The sequence below is a fragment of the Heterodontus francisci genome, chromosome 32 (assembly GCF_036365525.1).
Source record: "Heterodontus francisci isolate sHetFra1 chromosome 32, sHetFra1.hap1, whole genome shotgun sequence".
In the NCBI taxonomy this organism is placed as follows: Eukaryota; Metazoa; Chordata; class Chondrichthyes; order Heterodontiformes; family Heterodontidae; genus Heterodontus; species Heterodontus francisci.
Genome location: NC_090402.1, coordinates 56363909 through 56386105, shown reverse-complemented (window position 1 = coordinate 56386105; position 22197 = coordinate 56363909). Strand labels below are relative to the sequence as shown.

Below are 22197 nucleotides of genomic sequence, written 5' to 3'. Positions count from 1 at the left end.
GTAAGATGGCAGAATATCTGTGAGGCAGCAGTGGTGGTGTAGAGAAACATACTATTATAGAAAAGTAGAGGACAGAAAGAGACCATGGACCTGGTGTGCTTCTTTGACAGAGCAGGTGTGAGTGGTCGATCAGGAGTGATATTTGCGCCTGTTTCAACAGCAGGCAGAAAAAGCTGTCCCAATACCACCCAAGTTTTGCCTTGCACCATCATCACTCCTGTCAGTACATCGCTCATGTCTTGCAACTTATCACAGCTGTTTACTTTTGTTCTTTCACCAACCCCCCGCAACCCCCCACCCCCTTGCTCCGCCTCTGTACTTGCTATCGAACAGTTGCAGCTCTGACTTTGCCAGCTCTAATGAATGATCATCAACCTGGAAGGTGAACTCTGTTTCTCACTCCACAAATACCACCAGACCTGCTGTGCATTTTCTTTTTTCATTCAGCCGCACTGCGATATGAATCCTGCCCACCGCCATGGAAACACCGACATCTAAACACGAGACCACCAGAGAAGCTGACAGGAATTGCTGCAAGTTAGCTAAGTGTCGTTGCTTTTCCTATATTTTCACTTCAGGCCACTTTCACCACAGATGTGCTTATCGCAAAAAATCACTTGTTTATTTTGAATGCAGAAGGCTTCTCAGTCAATAACAGCACCGAGTGCAGTAGGCATGAACATGAAATGGACGGTCAGGTGAAATAGTACCAAAAGCATCAGCTGCACAAGTTTTAATTTCCAAAACTCACCAACCAAATCAATGCAGATCCTGTGAAATGTAAAAGGCAACACACGGCCGTCATACATCAATATAAACAACTGGCACACATCAAATTCTGCCAGTATCATGTGGGGTCTCCGTCTGCTTCTGTCACTACTTTTCCTCCAGCTCCCTCTGCTCCTCCAGCTCCAAGGTGAATTAGCTGCTTGATGCAAACACATTGAATTCATGAAACCCAACTATCCCTGGAGGCTGCGATTGCTGACAACGCAACCACTAGATGGCGCAGTACTTGCACACATGCAAATGCAGCCTCATGCACTGAAGTTTCACTGTCTATGGCGTTTTTTGCAGCTGCCAGTAGTAATGATGGCACTGCACAATTTTAGTTTTAGAGATACAGCACTGAAACAGGTCCTTCGGCCCACCGAGTCTGTGCTCAACCACCCATTTATACTAATCCTACACTAATTCCATATTCCTACCACATCCCCACCTGTCCCTATATTTCCCTACCACCTACCTATACTAGAGGCAATTGCTAATGGCCAATTTACCTATCAACCTGCAAGTCTTTGGCATGTGGGAGGAAACCGGAGCACCCAGAGGAAACCCACGCAGACACAGGGAGAACTTTCAAACTCCACACAGGCAGTACCCAGAATTGAACCCGGGTCACTGGAGCTGTGAGGCTGCGGTGCTAACCACTGCGCCACTGTGCCGCCCAATTTATCACAATAACAAATGAAACTCAAATCCCCAGTGGCTGCGAACACTGCCTCCATCCCACCCTCAACAGAACCCCGCTCCTGCGCTTCTCTTCGCCGCTGCCTCCCGCACCCGTCTACTCGCCGCTCGCTGCCCGCCTCACCACGTCTCCCCCCCCCTCGGCCACTCGCTGCTTCTCCCCCACTCGCCCCGCCGCTTCCTCCCCTCTGCTCTGCTCCCCGTTCCCTCCCACTTCTGCTACCCGCTCACGCTACCTCCTGCTTATGCTCCCCCTGCTCCCTCCCGCTCACAGTCTCCCTCCCCTCCCTTACTTATAATGTCACTCGCTCTTCCCCCACTCCCCCCACCACCACCCCACATCCTCTATGCAGGGAAGAGAGATGACGATTGTGAGAGGGAGCGGGGAGCAGAAGCAGAGCAGAGAGCAGAGAAGTGGCGAGGCAGGGAGCACGTGGCCGACATGTCGGGGGAGGGTGGGGGTGTGAAGTGGGGACCAAGCGGCCGAGGGGGGAGAAGTGGCGAGGCGGGGAGCAAGTGGCTCATAGGTAGGTGGGTGGGGGGGGTGGGGTGTGGTGAAGCGAAGAGCAAGTGGCCAAGGGAGGAGAAGTGGCCAGGCCGGGAGCGACCAGTGAGCAGACGTTGCAGTACGGGATTACGTTTTTGCATGCATGCGTGAATTAGTGCTGGCAAGCCGGGTGCTGACGTAGGCTGTGCATACTGACAGCAAGAGTCTGTTCTCCGTATGTGCGAAGCTGGGAGCGCTCTGATGACGTCGATGCTGGGTTGCATTGTCAGGAGTCACTTTGTTCCCTGGAAAGCAGGGATTGGAATGAAAGATGCAGGACATTGAGAAGCGATGGGTTTTGCAGATAATAGCATAAATAAGCACCAGGATCTCATCTTCCTGCTTCTTGCAGATACTGAATACATGAATGTGCAAGAGTTGTTCCCAGTGCCCATTATCCACAGTCACACTCTCCTTCCAATCTTTCACACGCTGTTTATCTTTGAAACTGTTCATATTTTCTCTGGTTTTCAATGTAAAGAAAGCAGAGTTACAATAGGCTAATGTTGCTCAGCAGATGTAGTGCAAGAAGATACCTAACAGGCTGATGATAACAGTAAATGTTTTGATGAGGTGAGCTGCAGTCAAGTGTTGGCACCATTTAAAATTCATTCAGCCTCAGTGTCTTGTTGTCAAAATACCAGAGCACAAGGCAAGAAAGTGTATTTGGCTGTAATGGGCTGTAAGATGATAGAATGACTGTGAAGGCAGCAGCAGTGGTGTTGAGAAACATACAATTATAGAAAGGTACAGCATAGAGGAGGCCATTCGGCCCTGTGTGCTTCTTTTGACAGAGCAGTTCTGATTGGTTGATCAGGAGCAATATTTCTTCCAGATTGAACAGCAGACAGAAAAAGCTGTCCCATTATCACCCACATTTTGCCTTGCACCAGCATCTCTTTTGTCAGTTTATCCGTCATGCCTTGCAACTTATTACAACCCTTCCCTTTTGTTCTTTCACTCCTCTAGTTCCGCCTTTGTACTTGTTTTCAACCTGTTACATCTCTGCCTTCTCCAGCTCTGATGAATGATCATCGACCTGGAAGATTAACTTTGTTTCTCACTCCTCAGATGTTTGCAGAGATGCTGAGTGTTTTCTCTGCCCTTTATACTATTACTATCTCTGTCAATATTAGGATATTTAAAATCCCCCATTATAGCAGCTCTATAATCCCAACAGCTCTCTGTAATTTCCTTGCATATTTATTCTTCTCTATCTTTCTGACTAGTTCGTGGCCTCTGGAACACATCCAGCAATGGAATGGTACATCTATTCATTCTTAGCTCCAACTAAATAGATTCTGTTCTTAACCCCTCTAGAACATCCTCACTCTCCAGCACTGTAATGTTCTCCTTAATCAATACTTAACACTTTGTATCCAGGAATATTTAATACCCAGTTCTGTCCTTTTTTGAGCCAGGTCTCCTGTGATGCCACCTCACAATTATTTTTCTTTTTTCTCTGCTTCTCTTCACTTCTGACTCATTGATCACAGACCAATCTGCTTCTGAGCTGCTTCACACCACTCCTGGGCTCTAAAATCTGTCCTCCAGGTGAGACTCAAACCCACAGCCATGGCGTAGATTGCTAACTGTACTGCTGTCTAAGTACCTCACGGTAACTGATTGCACCACTGGAGCTACATGATGGAAGTGACAAAATGGAAAACTACATGCCAGTTAGCCGAACATCATTCATTGGGAAAATGATGGAATCTATGATTAAGTCTTAACAAGCACTTAGAAAATCATAATTTGATCAGATAAAGTCAATATGGTTTCTACATAATAAATTTGCCAAACACAATTTCCTTTAAGAGTTTTTTGAGGCTGTAACTGGAAGGGCAGATAAAGGGGAAACAGTAGATGTAGTATAATTGGATTTCCAAAAGGCATTCCATAAGGTGCGACACAAAAAATTAACACACTAGAAAAGAGGTCACAGAATTGACGTAATATATTAGCATGGATAGAGGAACCTTGCGAATTTTCACAGTGGCATTTTATTTCTACGAAACGAATTGTGGAAATGGAGCATAATGGCACAGTTCAACAATGTAGGCAGGTTCACAGACAAAAGCAGTAGTGGGGAGTTTCTGTAGTGCAGTGGACGTCACATGTGAAAAGTCCCCGGTTCAAAACCGCGCAGGAACATTTTAAAACTTGATGAACTAATTAAAACAAAAAGTGAAATAATTCACATTGGCCGTTAAACGTTAACACAACACAATCTCTTAAAGCCCTGTTACATTTACACATTGTGTGCACAATCAAATTCTACACAATGCCTTTCACTCGCTCCTGTTTCCAGCCCTGACGGTGCAGAAAGCTCCTCAAAACTTGGATATTTTGGTTGATTTGTGTCAGATTATAACACAATCCTGCAGCACTAACTTAGTAACTAACAGCTGATCTAAGCTCATTTCAACTGGAGTACAAAACCATCAAGTATTTGCTCTTCCCCGGCTCCACAGTGAGTGAGACAATGACAAGCAGCAATACTTTGCCCCGCACTGTCCAATCACCCACTGTCAGCAGTAAGTGGCAACTGCAGCCTCAGTCAATGGGTTACTGGACATTCCTGGGATGCAAGATATGACAACGCGAGACAAATCTCTCCAGACACCGAGCACAGGCTCAGGAAAACTCATGCAGATTATAATAAAAGCAAAATACTGCAGATGCTGGAAATCTGAAACACAAACAAGAAATGCTGGAAATACTCAGCAGGTCTGGCAGCATCTGAAGGGTCATTGACCTGAAACATTAAAACTCTGCTTCTCTCCCCACAGATGCTGCCAGACCTGCTGACTATTTCCACCATTTATGTTTGTGTGTCATGCAGATTCTATCCTGGTCACTAAACCTCCGAGCAGCTCTTCCAGAAAACCCGAGTGGGTGAAACTTTCAGCTTCAGAGGAGAATCTCCGGTAGACACAAGTTTTGGGAAATTGCTCCTCATGAACATTTCCTCTCGTGTGAAAGGGGCGAAAATCCTTTTAAGTTTAACAACGACTGCAGTAGATTCTTGGTGCTCTAAGCAGCTTTATAACCCAGCCCTTAAAATACAGCCCGCAAATTAAATTCATTAAAATAAATTAAATTAGTCCTCGTCACAATCCTCAGTCTGAAGAAATTTCCCTTCAATGTTCAGCATCTTTCGGAAACAATTTTCAATTCAGGATGCAACCACTAGATGGCGCAGGACTGGCACATGCGCAAATGCAGCCTCACCGACAGGAACGTCACTTTCTGTGACGTCACAGGAAGCCTTTACCCAACATTCAAATAAAAGTAAAATACTGCGGATGCTGGAAATCTGAAATAAAAACAAAAACAGCATTCTGGGATCCAGCATTTTTTGTTTTTATTTACCCAACGTTCTCCGCAATGTTCCTTGTTCATACCACAGGAGATCAGTGCGCAGGCGCAATGTCTGGAGCATGCGCAATGTGGAACAGTTGCGTTGGATTGGTGGTCGCATCTGCAGACAGTAAGGAACGTTGGGGCGGGGGGTTCAGAAACACTCAGTGTAGGCCGCAAGCCCGAATAAGAGGCTCCAGGTCTCGCGATTGCACTGAGCGGGGCAGCAGATCCGGTTAACGGCCGCCAGCTTTCCAGCTCTTTTGGAGGAACTAAGTATTAATAAACTGTAACATCAAAGAACAAAACTTTAAAGGAAACTTAGCTCAGTTATAAAGGGGACTGGGGGAGGGAGGAACCATTCGGGACACAGCACACGGCAGGAGTTCCCCCCCTCCCTGGTTCCACAAAGACTCCCCTTGGACTGGGCCACACCGGGGCAGGGCTGGCTCAAGGTGCAGGAAGCTGCTAGGCTGAGCTGAGGAGTGGGGGGTTTGACTGACAGGCCTGGGGAGGGGGATATCAGGGCAGGTACACACACTGCTCCCCCTTTTCCTCCTGGGATGTTTTACTGGAGTCGTGTTGGTGAGTGTTTCTAAACTCTGCCTCCCTATCCCAGTAATGTAGGTGGATTGAAGGTTGCTGTGAGTGTTGGACTATATTGCCTCTTGTCATTCTTTCTCCTCCCACTCCAAGCTCCAAGCTGCAGCAGCTCAATGCACCTGAAACGTTAACTCTATTTCTTTCTCCGCAGATGTTGTCTGACCTGCTGAGTATTTCCAGCATTTTCTCCTTTTATTTCAGAGTTCCACCATCCACAGTATTTTGCTTTTGTTTTATTGCAAGCGTTGCTCACAGAACTGAGTCGAGAAAGAAAGATGGACCAATTAAGAGTCGCTTTGTATCAGGGTGGGTGTTGGATGTGGAAGTCTGTCCCTGACCTGCTGTGTAGGTCTGTTTTGTGCATCAGTTTGATTGGGATTGGAGATGGAGGAGAAGCTGCTGGGTTTAACCCTGTGTAAATGGACACCAACTACTCAATGTAAAAGAGTATTGTTTTAGTAATAAGTATTTCTGTAGAGGCTTTTAATCCATTTTACACATACAGATTTTCTTACTTCATTCTTGGGATTATGGGCATCACTAGCAAGACAAGCATATATTGCTAATCCCCAGTTGCTTAATGAGAAGGTGATGGTGGGCCTTGTTCTTGAATCACTGCAGTCCATGTGGTGAAGGTGCTCCCACAATGATGTTAGGGAAGGAGTTACAGGATTTTCACCCAGTGATGATGAGGGAACGATGATATATGTCCAAGTTAACATCAACTTGTATTTACTGCAGCGTCTTTAATGTTGTAAAATGTTTCAAGGCATTTCACAGGAGTTTTATAAATCAACATTTGACACTGAGCTACATAAGAAATTAGGGCAGATGACAAAAGTTGATTAAAGAGGTGGGTTTTAAAAAGTGTCTGAAGAACAGAAGGTGAGGTGGAGAGGATTAGGGAGGGATTTCCAAAGCTTATGGCCTTGGCAGCTGAAGGCACGGCCACCAATGGTGGAGCAATGAAAATCGGGGATGCTCAAGGTACCAGAATTAGATGAGCCCTGATCTTTCAGAGGGTTGTAGGGCTGGAGGAGATTATAGAGATGGCGAGGGGATGCAGGGATTTGAAAGCAAGGATGAGGATTTTAAAGTTGAGATGCTACTTAACTGGGAGCCTACGTAGGCCAGCGAGCAGAGTTGTGGTGGGTGAAAGGACTTGGTTCGAGTAAGGTCGCAGGCAGCAGAGCTTTGGATGATCTCAAGTTTACGGAGGGTAGATTGTTGGAGGCCAGCCAGGAGTGTGTTAGAATAGTCAAGTTGAGAGGTAACAAATGCATGGATGTAAGTTTCAGAGGCAGATGAGCTGAGGCAGTGGCAAAGTCAGGCGATGTTACTGAGGTGGAAATAGGCGGTCTTGAGTGTTGGCGCAGATATGCAGTTGGAATCTCATCTCGGGGTCAAATATGACACCAAGGTTATGAACAGTCTGGTTTAGCCTCAGACAGTTGCCAGGGAGAGGGATAGAATTGGGGGCTAGGGATTGGAGTTTGGAGCAGAAACTGAAGACAATGGCTTCAGACTTCCCAATATTTAATTGGAGGAAATTTCTGTTCATCCAATACTGGATGTCAGACAAGTCAGGATGGTGTGTGACTTGGAGAGGAACTTGGAGGTAATGGTGTTCACATACATCTGCTACCCTGGTCCTTCTCGATGATGGAAGTTAAGGGTTTAGGAGGTTGTGTCAAAGTTCTGGTCGAGTTGTACATATATAAAATCCCTCTCCCTTTCCTCCCATAGGGGGCAGAGTCTTGTGTAGGTCCAGACTGGGTGGCAGGTTCCCTTCCCTGAAGGACGTTAGTGAGCCAGTTAGGTTTTTACGTCATTCCAGCAGCTTTCATGGTCACTTTTTCCTAGCGTCGGCCCCATAAATTACCAGATTCATTCAGCTCCATTTGACAACGTGCCTTTGTGTTTTTGTGGGTTCTCTCTCACTCTTTTTTTCTGTTTTAAATCAATTTCATAGGGCTTTAGAAGGGGAGGAATTACAGCTGTGAAATGCAAAGCAAACTTCAGATCAGGATCTGAAGGAGTTGCTCAATTTATCGTAATCCGTATATCACCGGATTCTGAACATAAAAGGAAAAAGCACTGATCACAGTGGGGAAAAGCTGTACATGTGTTCTGTGTGTGGACGAGGTTTCAGCCAATCATCTGGCCTGTCGAATCATAAGCGCAGCCACACAGGGGAGAAGCCATGTAGACATGAGGACTATGGAAAGGGATTGAATTATCTAGTTGAGCTGGAAACTCATCCACGCAGTCACACCCTGGAGAGGCCGTTCACCTGCACTGAGCATGCGAAGGGATTCACTCAAACATCCGACCTGCTGAGACATCGGCAAGTTCACACTGACGAGAAACCTTTTAAATGTCCAGACTGTGGGAATTGCTGTAAATGTTTGGCTGATCTGATGATCCATCAACATGTTCACACTGACAAGAGACCATTCAGGCAATCATCTGATCTCACTGTACACCAGCGAGTTCACATTGGGAAGAGACAGTTCACCTGCTCCGAGTGTGGGAAGGGATTCACTACTTCATCCGCCCTGCTGACACACCAGCGAGTTCACACTGGGGAGAGACCATTCACCTGCTCAGAGTGTGGGAAGGGATTCACTACTTCATCCAACTTGCTGACACACCAGCGAGTTCACAGTGGGGAGAGGCCGTTCAGCTGCTCAGAGTGTGGGAAGAGATTCACTACTTCATCCTACCTGCTGACACACCAGCGAGTTCACACTGGGGAGAGGCCATTCACCTGCTCAGAATGTGGGAAGGGATTCACTGACTCATCCACCCTGCTGAAACATCAGCGAGTTCACACTGGGGAGAGACCGTTCACCTGCTCTGAGTGTGGGAAAGGATTCACTCAGTTATCCCACCTTCTGACACACCAGCGAGTTCACACTGGGGAGAGGCCATTCGCATGTTCCGAGTGTGGGAAGAGATTCGCTCAGTTATCCGACCTTCTGACACACCAGCGAGTTCACACTGGGGAGAGGCCATTCACCTGCTCAGAGTGTGGGAAGGGATTCACTACTTCATCTGCCCTGCTGACACACCAGCGGGTTCACACTGGGGAGAGATTGTTCACTTGCTCAGAGTGTGGGAAGGGATTCACTACCTCATCCGCCCTGCTCACACACCAACGAGTTCACACTGGGGAGAGACCGTTCACCTGCTCAGACTGTGGGAAGAGATTTACTCAGTCATCCAACCTGCTGAGACACCAGCGAATTCACACTGGGGAGAGGCCGTTCACCTGCTCAGACTGTGGGAAGAGATTTACTCAGTCGTCAGACCTGCTGACACACCAGCGCGTTCACACTGGGGAGCGACCGCTCACCTGCTCAGAGTGTGGGAAGGGATTCATTACTTCATCTGCCCTCCTGACACACCAGCGAATTCACACAGGGGAGAGACCGTTCACCTGCTCCGAGTGTGGGAAGAGATTCACTCAGCTATCCCACCTTCTGACACACCAGCGAGTTCACACTGGGGAGAGACCGTTCACCTGCTCAGAGTGTGGGAAGGGATTCACCACTTCATCCTACCTGCTGAAACACCAGCAAGTTCACAAGTAACTCGGATGAGATATTTCCACCAAATATCGGATTTCCGACATTGGGGTTTCGGAAATCTACCATTGCCTTCTTCCTTTCTGACCTTAAGCAAAAGACTGGCTTTCTTTTTAAAGCTGGCCAACCACAAAGCTGCCCGGAGGTCTTGTTACCTGTTTTTAAGTCGTCTTTATTTTTTTATCGTCTTCTACCTCGGTGGAAATGAACTTCAACCAGGAAAGCATGTGGAGCTGCATATTCCTTCACAACTTCCAATTGCCAATATTTGTTTTTGCCTTCATGGGATATCTTAGAGACCACCTGAGAACTGAGGCCGCTCATTTGACATGGTTTAAAATTAATGGTGCAGGATCAGTAGCTGGCAAGTCGCTGGTCTGCATCAAAAACATTGGTTAGTTAATAGGAATTTGAAACTTGCTTCCATTTACTCAGCAGTGAGCGTCTGAAGTAATTTCTGAAAACCCTGCACAAACTGGTTACTGCATGTGAATATTCTGCAGTGAGCATGAGCTGTCTAAACTATATGCCCTGTGCTTTGCAGCAACTGAAGTGATCTGGAATTTCCACTTATCGGTTTGCTCAGGTGTATGGCTGAATTCCATTTGTTGTTCATCTCCACTTTCACTGTCTACTGCCCCAGTCACACTTGAGTCAGTGTGAAGCAGTCTTTTTCACCATAGTGATGCAAGGCAAGGAGGATAACTCTGGCAATCTTTCTTCAATGTGTGGTTTGGCATTGCTTAACATTATTTGGAAAAGGCTGTCCTGCACCACAAGTGCTGTGCATTGGCCACAGTGCAACTATCCTGTGATCTCTTTGCAGTCACTATAAATGGTTACTGGGCTTCTGAGGCTGATGACACAATACAATGTACACGTATAAATATGTATATACAGAGTGCTGCCTTTCTCCGAGCCAACACAATAGTTGTGATTTTCAGCTCACCTTGCTGTTAAATGCAGCTGCCGCTGCACCAATTGATGCAGTAGAACAGGAGCCAGAAGTATTCATCACTGTTGGGATATACAGCTGTCCATTGGACCTGCTGCATTGTCACTGGGCCATTACCAAACTTTTGAGCCTGATTTGGGGATGATGCAACAGAACCTCCAACTGGTTACTGTAGAGGTCATCGTCGACTGTCCCTCGATTCGAGGATGACGTCTATTCAAGGTTGCAAGTTTCTGCCATGGGTCTTCAGGTGACTGAACAGGCCGATTCTGAACCAGTTGACCTTTGGGCACATGGGGCAGGATGTCCCACCAGGTAGTGGGACCCGGAGTGCAGGATCTGCTTCCTGGAGGTACACTTGTCTCATTATTTTTCTACCGTCGCTAGCAAGATCTGGTGCAATTTTTACGTTGTGCAATATTTAGACCCTTTGAAGTGGAAAAAATATTTTTATTTAGTTTTCATTAAGATTATGATGAGATCAGCGCTGCAAACATGATTTGTGGAGAATTTTTTTAAAATTACAAAATCAACCATGAGTCATATTTAAAAACAAGCATTCTATCTTTAGAGGCACCACATTTGCTAAAATTAATAAGGTATATTTTCTCTTTTTGTGCTTGGAGGTAAATAATTGTCAAAGAAAATTGGGTCATAGTTAATGGATTGCAAATTGGGCAGGCTGCTTAACTGGCATACAATTCTCCCTACCTGGTTTTGTGTCGTTCAGGTGATTATGTATGTCATAGCACAAAATAAGAAAAATGACCCTGCTTATGTTCAAGTTTCTGGATTGTCAACGTCTCATAAATGTTTACTTTTTATTCCTTTATATACCTACTGATTCGTGCACATCGCTTACTAAGGTACCAGAATATACCATCTGGTATATATATATATATTGCTTTCCAATTTTTTCATGACAATAACAATGCTCTAATTATATATTCCTTGTCAAAAAAAATCAGACTTTTTTGTCTGCGGCCACTAATTTTCAGACCGTTTGGTCTTTGGCCGCTCTCACCACTGCATTTGTTACTTGTTTGGTGAAATACTCTCCCTATTAGTGTTCAGCTGTTGGATAACTCTGATTATAGACATGTATGAACACGTATAAATGTAAAGTGTCTGTGCCCAGGTTTAACTAAGTTGTGATTTGTAATCAAATAAATGTTTAGGGCATGACTTGTAGTCTGGTATCTTGGTGATTTGTCAAGCAAGATTTAATTCACTCACTCAGCAGCTTGAGGGGAACCAGACTGAGGTTTAATGAACATAAGAAATAGGAGCTGGAGGAGGCCATTTGGCCCTTCAAGCCTGCTCTGTCATTCACCAAGACCATGGCCAATCTAACTCAACTCCACATTCCCACGCTATCCCCATATCCCTTAATTCCCTTAGTAGTCAAAAATCTATCAATCTCTGTCCTAAATATGCTGAATAACTGAGCATCCACAGCTCCCTGAGGTAGATAATTCCAAATATTCACAGCCCTTTCAGTAAAGAAATTTCTCTTCATCTCCGTACTAAATGGCTGACCTCTTATCCTGAGACTGTGACCCAGTGTTCTAGATTCCCCAGCCAGGGGAAACATTTTCTCAGCATCTACCCTGCCAAGTCCCTTAAGAATTTATTATGTTTCAGTTAGAGTACCTCTCATTCTTCTAAACTGCAGGGAATATAGGCCTAGTCTACTCAATCCTCAGAGGAGGAGATGTAGCATAGCGGGGTGCTGAATCAGAGTGGTTATGTTACTGAACTAGTAATCCAGAGGCCTCGACTAATGATGCAGAGAAACTAATTCAATTCCCACTACAGCATTTAAACTCGATTAATTAAATAAATCTGGGATTTTAAAAAAAGCTAGTATGGTGACCATGAAACTACTGGATTGTCCTGAAAACCCACCTAGTTCACGAATGTCCTTTAGGGAAAGCAATCTGCCGTCCTTACCCGATCTGGCCTATATGTGACTACAGAGCCACAGAAATGTGGTTGAATCTTAACTGCTCTATGAAACGGCCTAGCAAGCCACTCAGTTATATTCAAGGAGGTGGCTCACCACCACCTTCTCGAGGGCAATTAGGAATGGGCAATAAATGCTCTCCCTTCCGGTGACACCCACATTCCATGAATAAATAGAACAATCGTCTCATCCCAGGAACCAGCCTAGTGAACCTTCAAGGCATTCCGTCAAGGGCAAATATGTCCCTCCTTGGGTAAGGAAACCAAAACTGCACACAGTACTCCAGGTGTGGCCTCATCAATGTCCCGTATAATTGTAGTAAGACTTCTTTACTCTTATACCTGTTACGACCAAGGTGGGAGTAATGCACTGTTAATTCAGTCCCACTACTCCACAGGTCATAGCGTTTCAAATAAAGTTTCCCACCTACTGAACAATAGCCAAATTAAACACTGTATTTCCCCCCAGAGTAAAGCATACCAAACCAGGTTTCTTCAAACAACAATAATCTTAACTATTTGTCAGTAAAGAAATAATAGGTCTTAACTACTAACGAGATAAATCTATACATGAGAAAAACACTTATTCCCTTAACCCTCATGTGCGCACACCCATTTAAAAAGAAACTGGTTAACCAGGGCAAAAGGATTTTTGCTTTACAGCTGTTTCTTACGAATAGAAGGAATAATAAAAAAATAATTGAGGTTCACATTCTGATAGGATGTTATCAGTGTGGTGAGGTGTCCCAGACCAATAGTCACGCGAAGTCTCTCCAGGCAAGGTTGATGAACAGTCTGTGATGTGTAGGGGTTCATAGCAATTTAACTGCAGCAGGCATCACATAGGTCTTCCATCAGGGGTGTAACAACATGTCTGCTTGGGTTTTGAAGCAGCAGGCTAGCAGTAGAGAATTCTTCAGATTTCAGGATTTCTTAGTACATAGGAGGCAGCAGAAATGTCACTGGATGCAGGAATTCTTCAGAGACAGGAGAAATCTGCCCCCTTTCAAATGCAAGTCTCCTTGACAGAGAGTGGTAACACTTTACTGGATCTTTTCTCCCTTGCTGCAAGCAGTTCAAAGCAAAGATTTCAAATGCCTGCCCTTTGTGCAATTCACAGGCTTTTTAAATGGTCCAAGGTGAAAAAAACGTTCCTAAACATGGTCACATGTCCAAACACAGTGTCTCTTGTCCTTCAAAAATCTGCTCTGAGGAAAGGTCAAACCCCTATGGTTTCCTTGAAACTGCTGGCCTTTCTGTCCAAATACAAGTTCAACTTCCTTTCAAAGCACCCATAAAATTTAACTCTTGTTGTGAACTTCCTTTCAAAACATTGCAGGAATTCCAATTATTAGAGGTGTCTTCCACTGAGCAAAAAAAATTATTTTCTCAGTTTTTTAAAACACGTAGAATTCTAAGTTCTGAGTACCAAAAATAAAAATGTTGCAACACCTTCACCCTTGGCAAAATGAAATGCCATTTCTTGAATGTATTTCATTACAATGACAAACAAATTGAAAACATTTTAAACATTTTTTCGCACTCATGCCCCTCATTCACTGTACTGATAGTGAACACAATTTTTCTTTATACCATGGTTACGCATGTAACTCAATGGCCGGGATTTTACCTTCATAAATCGGGCATCCTCCGAGGCGGCCGAGCCGAGAAATGGTGGGTCGTGACTTCAGGTCGGGTCCCTGACGTCATGATGTCCAATGCCCATCTTACACAGGTCGGATGGCAGGCGAGATGGAGGCGCCGTTCGCCTTCCAATTTGCAACAATTAAGGGCCAATTGAACGACTTTAAAATTCAATTGACAGCCATTTGATGTCGGCTGTCACATTTTACGTCTGACAAACAAGTCGAAGGGGGAGTCGGAAACCTGGCAGCTTTAAAAGAGCGGCAACCAGTGCACCTGAAGGAGTTGGAGGTACTGGATTTTTCGTTAATCTCTGTTAGATTTGTGCATTGTTTGCAAGGTCGGGGCTGTTATTGCTGGCTCACTGGGGTTCACCTGAGTGAGTGAAATTCCTGGTAGGGTCACAGCATCACTGATTTATTCTGTGTAGGGGAGGGGGTTGTGAGTGCCTGTCCTTGCATCAGGCTGTAAATAGCTGTCCTCATTACATCTCTGGGACACTGCCATGGGAATTGTTCGCTGTGGAGGCAGCTCGTCTCGTGAGGAAGACAACACCACAAGGAGGAACAGGAGGACAAGTGGCCAAGGAAATCACCAACCTGCTGGCCAAGTGAAGCCTGGTAATGGGGGAGGGGCAGAAAGACTCAGACTGCGCTGGGAGCAACCACCTATGAGGACACACGTCTACCCAGTAGGCAGGGTCTACCACCCCCGGCTGAACATTCTGCAGATGTCAGAGCACCAGTGCTGTAGAAGACTGCGATGTTCCGAGAGACTATCACATTTCTGTGTGAGATGCTGGCAGCGGAGGTCACTTCCAACTACGTGGGTGGCCATCCAATGCCGGTTGCACTAAAGTTCACAGTTGCTCTGAACTTCTATGTTCCAGGCTTTCACAGGAAACACGCGGAATCTCACAGCGCATCACTGCATCAAGGTGGTAGGTGATGCTATATTCAGGCATGCCAACCAGTTCATCAGGTTCCAGACAGACTTGGCCAGTCAGGCCGAGAGAGCCAGAGGCTTTAGCACCAAGTCGCAATCTCATGCAAGACAACACGATTGCCTAAAACATCATCATTGACTTGAGACAGATGGAAATGCCAAGTGAGAAATTTAATAGTTTTTGTGTGAAGTATAACAACAAATAAATACTTTCAAATCGTACCAGTGACCCCTCAGTGCAGTTATTGTGATTTCTTGAAATATTTGCAAGTGGCAGTGTTCAGGATGCCCCGTGGCTTTGGATGACTTTGGCAGGTGTCCTCTGTCTGCCAGAAGTCGTGTGGGCCCCAGCAGACAGAGGTGACCCTGAGCAGTCTTAAGACCACCCTCTGTCACCCTGGGATTCTGATGTCACTGGCAGAGGGGACAAGGAGCCACTGTATGCATCAGGAGCGCCCTGAGAGGAGCTCCCGTATGCGTTCTGCTTTTGCTCCTCTGCCCTCGTGAGGCTCAGTTGGGCTTCCCTGCTGACCTCACAGGGATGAGTAGTTGTTGGATGTCACAGGAGCCTCATCGACAGCTCGCTCAGGCACTACTCCATAGAGCACACTTTCTCTGCTAGGTTCTGCAGAGCCTGCAGGATCGGGCCCTCCACTGCAGCCGCCAATCTGTCAATGGAGGAGGCCAGATGCACAGATGACTGGGCCTGTGTGTTACTCATGGCCTAGATGGAGATCTCCAACATCTGAGCCAGAGCACACATTGTTTCTGATAACTCCGCCAGATCTCCACGCACCTCACGCTGCACCATCCCCCGCCGAATGGATGTCCTCAGATGCTCATCATCAGCATGGGGCTCAGCACTGGCCTGGCCTCCCACTGTCCTCCGAGTGTCGGAGGCTTCAGCCGATATTGCCTCTGGCAGTTTGTCCAGCACTTGTGCGGTGCTGCCACCAGGTTGTGACCACGAATCCGAGGATGCACACAACCCAGCTTAGGTGACTGTCTGAGCTGGCGCTTGGTGCGGGGAAAGGATGTGATGCTGCACTCTGAGGTTCCTGCCCCCCCCTCCTCCTCCTCCTCCTCAGAGATGGACGGATGTGCCCCGGAGATGCTGCCTGGCTGCTTCTGTGTTTTACCTGCAGGGGAAAACAGAATGATCAGGCGTGATCAGCACTCCTGACTGAAGGGCATGTCATTGACTGCAGTGTGGCCACGTGTGTGACTTTGAACTTGCGAGCAACCTTCATTGCTTGAGCCAACTCGCCATTCTGACACACTGTGAAATGAGCTGCAGAACTGCCGACACCGTCAGCTTTAAGGAGACATTTCCCTTTGGAGATGGGATTGTTCATTGAGTTTGATCAGGGGGATATTGGACAAGAAGCAGACAGCACAGACATTACACTGCAGCTGGGATATGTGAGAGTGTTACAGTGAGGCTTTCAGGCACTTTATTAAACACACACACAGCAGAAACACATTAATTTGATAGATGACTTACACATGAGCAGCCAGCGTTGTGGAGCCTCCTGAGAGTCCGCTCCCTTTACAGCCAGTATTTACAAGAGCTTGGACATGGAAAAGAGACTCAAACCAAACTCCAGTGACAGACACTTCGACTGCCCGGGTGTTTGACAGGAGCTCCAACCAGTAGGAAGTGTGACTTGAGGCTGGAGGACCAAGCGGGCAGTTGGCCCTCCAACCAGAGTGAGCAATGGATGGGGTCTGTGACACCGAGTGGGTGGGGCTGAGCCCGGATCTCCCTCATTGGCTGAAACTCTGCATCATTTTGAAACCTGATTTGATTCAAACTCCAGCAGCAAACTAGCCCTTTCTACTGTGACTTCAAACAGATGAAACCCTGTGGGCGTGGAGCAAACATTTCAAAATTTTTTAGTGAAATGGATTCATTCAGGACAGACAGCAGGGATTATTTGAGGGAATAACACTGTGTAGTGAGAAAGGAAATGCAGTTGATGTGTAGATGGATTGTCAAAAGGTGTTTGATAAGGTCTGGACAGGAGGCTTGTTGATAAAATTAAAGCTCAGTATTAAAGGGAGTGGGGCAGTGTGGATAGGAAGTTGGGTAAAGGGCAGAAAACAGAGAGTAGTGGTTAATGGATGTTCTTCAGACTGGAGGGATGGAAACAGTGGTGTCCCCCAGGGTCAGTGTTGGGACCATTGCTCTTCTCAACAGAGGAATGTTCTGGGTTTGGGTATATTTGGACACAAGATCAAAATTTAAAATAGCGAGCATGAGGAACTGTGAACAGGAATGTAAGTGACTCAGTTTAAATACAGGTTAGTAAATGGGGCAAGTGGATGTCAGATGAAATTGGCATAATAGATATTGGGAGGAAGGAAAAGGGAGGAAATGGACATAAATTTATCAAATTACAATTTTTCAATTTTTTGTTGCAAAAGTGCCATTTTATTTTTTCAGAACTTCAAGTATTTTAAGTCTAAATTTAAAAAATGATACAGAAAAGGTTTTAAGTTTCTAAAAAAAAAAGTAGCCTACATACAACTATTAGTATAAGGTAAAAGTTTAAAAGTACAGGAGTAAAACAGTAAAGAGGTGGAAAATTCTAGTTAACACCTTATCTTAATTAGCAGGTTTGATAGTCCAGTCTTGGCGACTCAGATTCTGAACAGTGTAAGTAAGGTGGTGCGTAGGGGTAATGGCGCTGGACTAGTAATCCAGAGGCTCAGGCTAATGCTCTGGAAACATAGGTTTGAATCCCAGCAGGGCAGATGGTGAAATATGAATTCAGTTAAATAATCTGGAATCAGCAGCTAATCTAATGCTGACCATTGTCGATTGTTGTAAAAATCCATCTGGTTCACTAATGTCCTTACCTGGTCTGGTGTACATGTGATTCCAGACCCACAGATATGTGGTTGACTCTTAAATGGCCTAGAAAGTCACTCAGTTCTATCAAACCGCGATGAAGTCTAAGAAAAAGGACCTGCACCCAAAGTACTGCTGTGGTTCAAGAAGGCAGCTCACCACCACCTTCTCAAGGGCAATTCGGGATGGGCAATAAATGCTGGCCTAGCCAGTGACACCCACATCCCATGAATGAATTTAAAAAAATTCTCTGACCTCTTCTTCTTTGGCCTCCTTGTCTCGAGAGACAATGGGTAAGTGCCTGGAGGTGGTCAGTGGTTTGTGAACAGCGCCTGGAGTGGCTATAAAGGCCAATTCTGGAGTGACAGGCTCTTCCACAGGTGCTACAGATAAAATTGGTTGTCGGGGCTGTTACACAGTTGGCTCTCCCCTGGTGCTTCTGTCTTTTTTCCTGCCAACTGCTAAGTCTCTTCGACTCACCACAGTTTAGCCCTGCCTTTATGGCTGCCCGCCAGCTCTGGCAATCACTGGCAACGGACTCCCACGACTTGAGATCAATGTCACAGAACTTCATGTCGCGTTGGCAGACGTCTTTAAAGCAGAGACATGGATGGCCGGTGGGTCTGATACCAGTGCCGTGCTCGCTGTACAATGTGTCTTTGGGGAGCCTGCCATCTTCCATGCGGCTCACATGGATGGCCAAGCCATCTCAAGCACCGCTGGCTCAGTAGGGTGTATATGCTGGGGATGTTGGCCGCCTCGAGGACTTGTGTTGGAGATACGGTCCTGCCACCTGATGCCAAGGATTCTCCGGAGGCAGCGAAGATGGAATGAATTGAGACGTCGCTCTTGGCTGACATACGTTGTCCAGGCCTCGCTGCCATAGAGCAAGGTACTGAGGACACAGGCTTGATACACTCGGACTTTTGTGTTCCGTGCCAGTGCGCCATTTTCCCACACTGTCTTGGCCAGTCTGAACATAGCAGTGGAAGCCTTTCCCATGAGCTTGTTGATTTCTCCATCGAGAGACAGGTTACTGGTGATAGTTGAGCCTAGGTAGGTGAACTCTTGAACCACTTCCAGAGCGTGGTAACCGATATTGATGGATGGAGCATTTCTGACGTCCTGTCCCATGATGTTCGTTTTCTTGAGGCTGATGGATAGGCCAAATTCGTTGCAGGCCGCCACAATCCTGTCGATGAGTTTCTGCAGACACTCTTCAGTGTGAGATGTTAATGCAGCATCGTCAGCAAAGAGGAGTTCCCTGATGAGGACTTTCTGTACTTTGGTCTTCGCTCTTAGACAGGCAAGGTAGAACAACCTGCCCCCTGATCTTGTGTGGAGGAAAATTCCTTCTTCTGAAGACTTGAACGCATGTGAGAGCAGCAGGGAGAAGATCCCAAACAGTGTAGGTGCGAGAACACAGCCCTGTTTCACGCCACTCAGGATAGGAAAGGGGTATCATGAGGTGCCGCTATGCTGAATTGTGCCTTTCATATTGTTATGGAATGAGGTGATGATACTTAGTAGCTTTGGTGGACATCCAATCTTTTCTAGTAGTTTGAAGAGACCACATCTGCTGACGAGGTCAAAGGCTTTGGTGAGATCAATGAAAGCAACATAGAGGGGCATCTGTTCGTGGCATTTCTCCTGTAGCTGGCGAAGGGAGAACAGCATGTCAAAGGTGGATCTCTCTGCTTGAAAGCTACACTGTGCTGCAGGGTAGACACGCTCAGCCAGCTTCTGGAGCCTGTTTAAAGCGACTCGAGCAAAGACTTTCCGCACTATGCTGAGCAGGGAGATTCCACGGTAGTTGTTGCAGTCACCACGGTCACCCTTGTTCTTATCGTGGGTGATGATATTGGCATCGCGCATGTCCTGTGGTACTGCTCCCTCTTCCTAGCACAGGCAAAGCAGGTCGTAGCGTGCTGAAAGTATAGCAGGCTTGGCACTCTTGATTATTTCAGGGGTAATGCCTTCCTTCCCAGGGTATTTTCCGCTGGCTAGAGAATCAATAGCATCACTGAGTTCCGATTTTGTTGGCTGTACGTCCAGCTCATCCATGACTGGCAGAGACTTGGCTGCATTGAGGACAGTCTCAGTGACAACATTTTCCCTGGAATACAGTCTAGGTAGTGCTCCACCCAGCGGTCCATTTGCTTGCGTTGGTCAGTGATTGTGTCCCCTGATTTAGATTTGAGGGGGAGCGATCTTCTTGATGGTTGGCCCAAAAGCTCTCAATGCCATTATACATTCCTCTGATGTTTCCGGTGTCAGAGGCCAGCTGAATATGACTGCATAGGTATTGCCATTTGCCCAGCGCCTGGCTGTTCTTTCTGCAGTGCTTCTGGCTGCTTTAAGTGCTACGGATGTTAATTAGAATATTACAGCGCAGTACAGGCCCTTCGGCCCTCGATGTTGCGCCGACCTGTGAAACCATCTGACCTACACTATTCCATTTTCATCCATATGTCTATCCAATGACCACTTAAATGTCCTTAAAGTTGGCGAGTCTACTACTGTTGCAGGCAGGGCGTTCCACGCCCCTACTACTCTCTGAGTAAAGAAACTACCTCTGACATCTGTCCTATATCTATCACCCCTCATGTTTGCCATCACCATCCGAGGAAAAAGACTCACTATCCACCCTATCTAACCCTCTGATTATCTTATATGTCTCTATTAAGTCACCTCTTCTCCTCCTTCTCTCCAACGAAAACAACCTCAAGTCCCTCAGCCTTTCCTCGCAAGGGGCTTTCTTGTAGTTCAACAGTGCAATGCGCTTAGTGGCTATGACTGGTTCCAGCTCTTCAAAGTGAGATTGAAACCAGTCTGCATTCCGCTTCACACGTTTGCCATAGGTGGTCATTGCTGAGAGATAGATGGCGTCTGATGTGGGCCCACTTGGTCTCTGCATCCCCTGTAGGAGTGTTTTGAAGGGCTTTTTCAAGTGAATTTAGATACCTATGTAACAGCTGTGGATGAGAAATTCTGCTAGTGTTGATGTGCGGGCGGCCCACCTGCTTGGAGTGATGCAGCTTCTTTGGTTTGAGTCTAACCTTGCTGCACACCAGGGAGTGGTCAGTGTTGCAGTCCGCACTGTGGAAGCTGCGTGTGATTTGAACGCTGTTTAAAGAGGCTCGCCTTGTGACGATGAGGTCCAGCTGGTGCCAACGACGTGATCGTGGGTGCCTCCAAGAAACCTGGTGACAGGGGTTAGTATGAAAGAACGAGTTGATGATGCAGAGGTTATGATAGGTACACAACTCAAGCAGTCTCTGTCCATTCTCATTCATCCTTCCAATGCCATAGCGCCCAAGGCAGGAGGGCCATCTTACATTGATCCATCGATCAGAATAAACATGCAAGTCACACGTGTCCACAGTCACTTTCACGAGGTCAGCCCACTGGATGGAACCTCGAGCACCCTGAGCCTGATCTCCGGTTTCTCCAGTCCCGACTGCCCCCTTACATCAGTATCCCCTCACTTTTATACCCTGTTGTGATCCAGCTCTGGCACCTGACTCTTTGCCTTCTCTGCTGGGGTTTGGCAGGAAGTGAGGAAAAGACAGCTGGAACTTCCAATCTGATTTACAAGGACATTTTCCCTGGTTCCCTGCAGTTACCTTTCTAAAATAATTTTCTCATTATCCCTAAACTACCCTGCCTACTGTTCAATCTATTTCTTATAATTTCACAAACATAGGTATAAACATCACACATTATAATCTAATATATTCCATTAGTCACTCTGGTTATATTGTGGTAAATAACACAATCACTCCTTTTCACTGATCTGATCAGAGTTTCCAATGAGCTGATTCTGTGGAATGAAATGTCTCAGTGTTGTCATGGCAACCCTGTCTGCAGTGAAGTGCCTGTTTGAGTTTTTATCTCAGACTAAACTTCTCCTTCCCATAATACACATTATATCAGACATTTGACATCATTATATTTCAGCCATGTTAAGTTAATATCTCTAAATACTAGAAGGGGTTCAGAGAGACAAACCATTAAAAGTGATTTAAAAAGTGCATGGGATCCTAGGTTTTATAATCTGGGGTGTCGAATAGAAAAGAACAGAGGTCATGTAAACCTGTACAAATCATTGGTTAGGCTGCAGTTGGGTCACGTTTTGGGCATTTAAAAAATTTGATCATGGGATGTGGAGATCGCTGGCTCGGACAACATTTATTGCCCATCCTTAATTGACCTTGAGAAGATAGTGGTAAGCTGCCTTCTTGAAGCGCTGCAGTCCATG

At 46.2% G+C, this 22197-nt stretch overlaps 1 protein-coding gene across 5 annotated transcripts in view; it reads left to right on the top strand.

The window, feature by feature from the left end:
• Window positions 1-22197, top strand: part of LOC137347824 (zinc finger protein 271-like) — a 179512-nt gene that overhangs the window by 50116 nt on the left and 107199 nt on the right. The window contains exons 2-3 of one of the 5 annotated variants that reach the window (XM_068012856.1): window positions 4935-4947; window positions 8497-11719. In XM_068012856.1, the coding sequence (XP_067868957.1) occupies window positions 4935-4947; window positions 8497-9579 (1096 nt within the window). In that variant the 3' untranslated portion in view covers window positions 9580-11719. The other 4 variants (XM_068012849.1, XM_068012850.1, XM_068012848.1 and 1 more) reach the window with 4 other exon arrangements.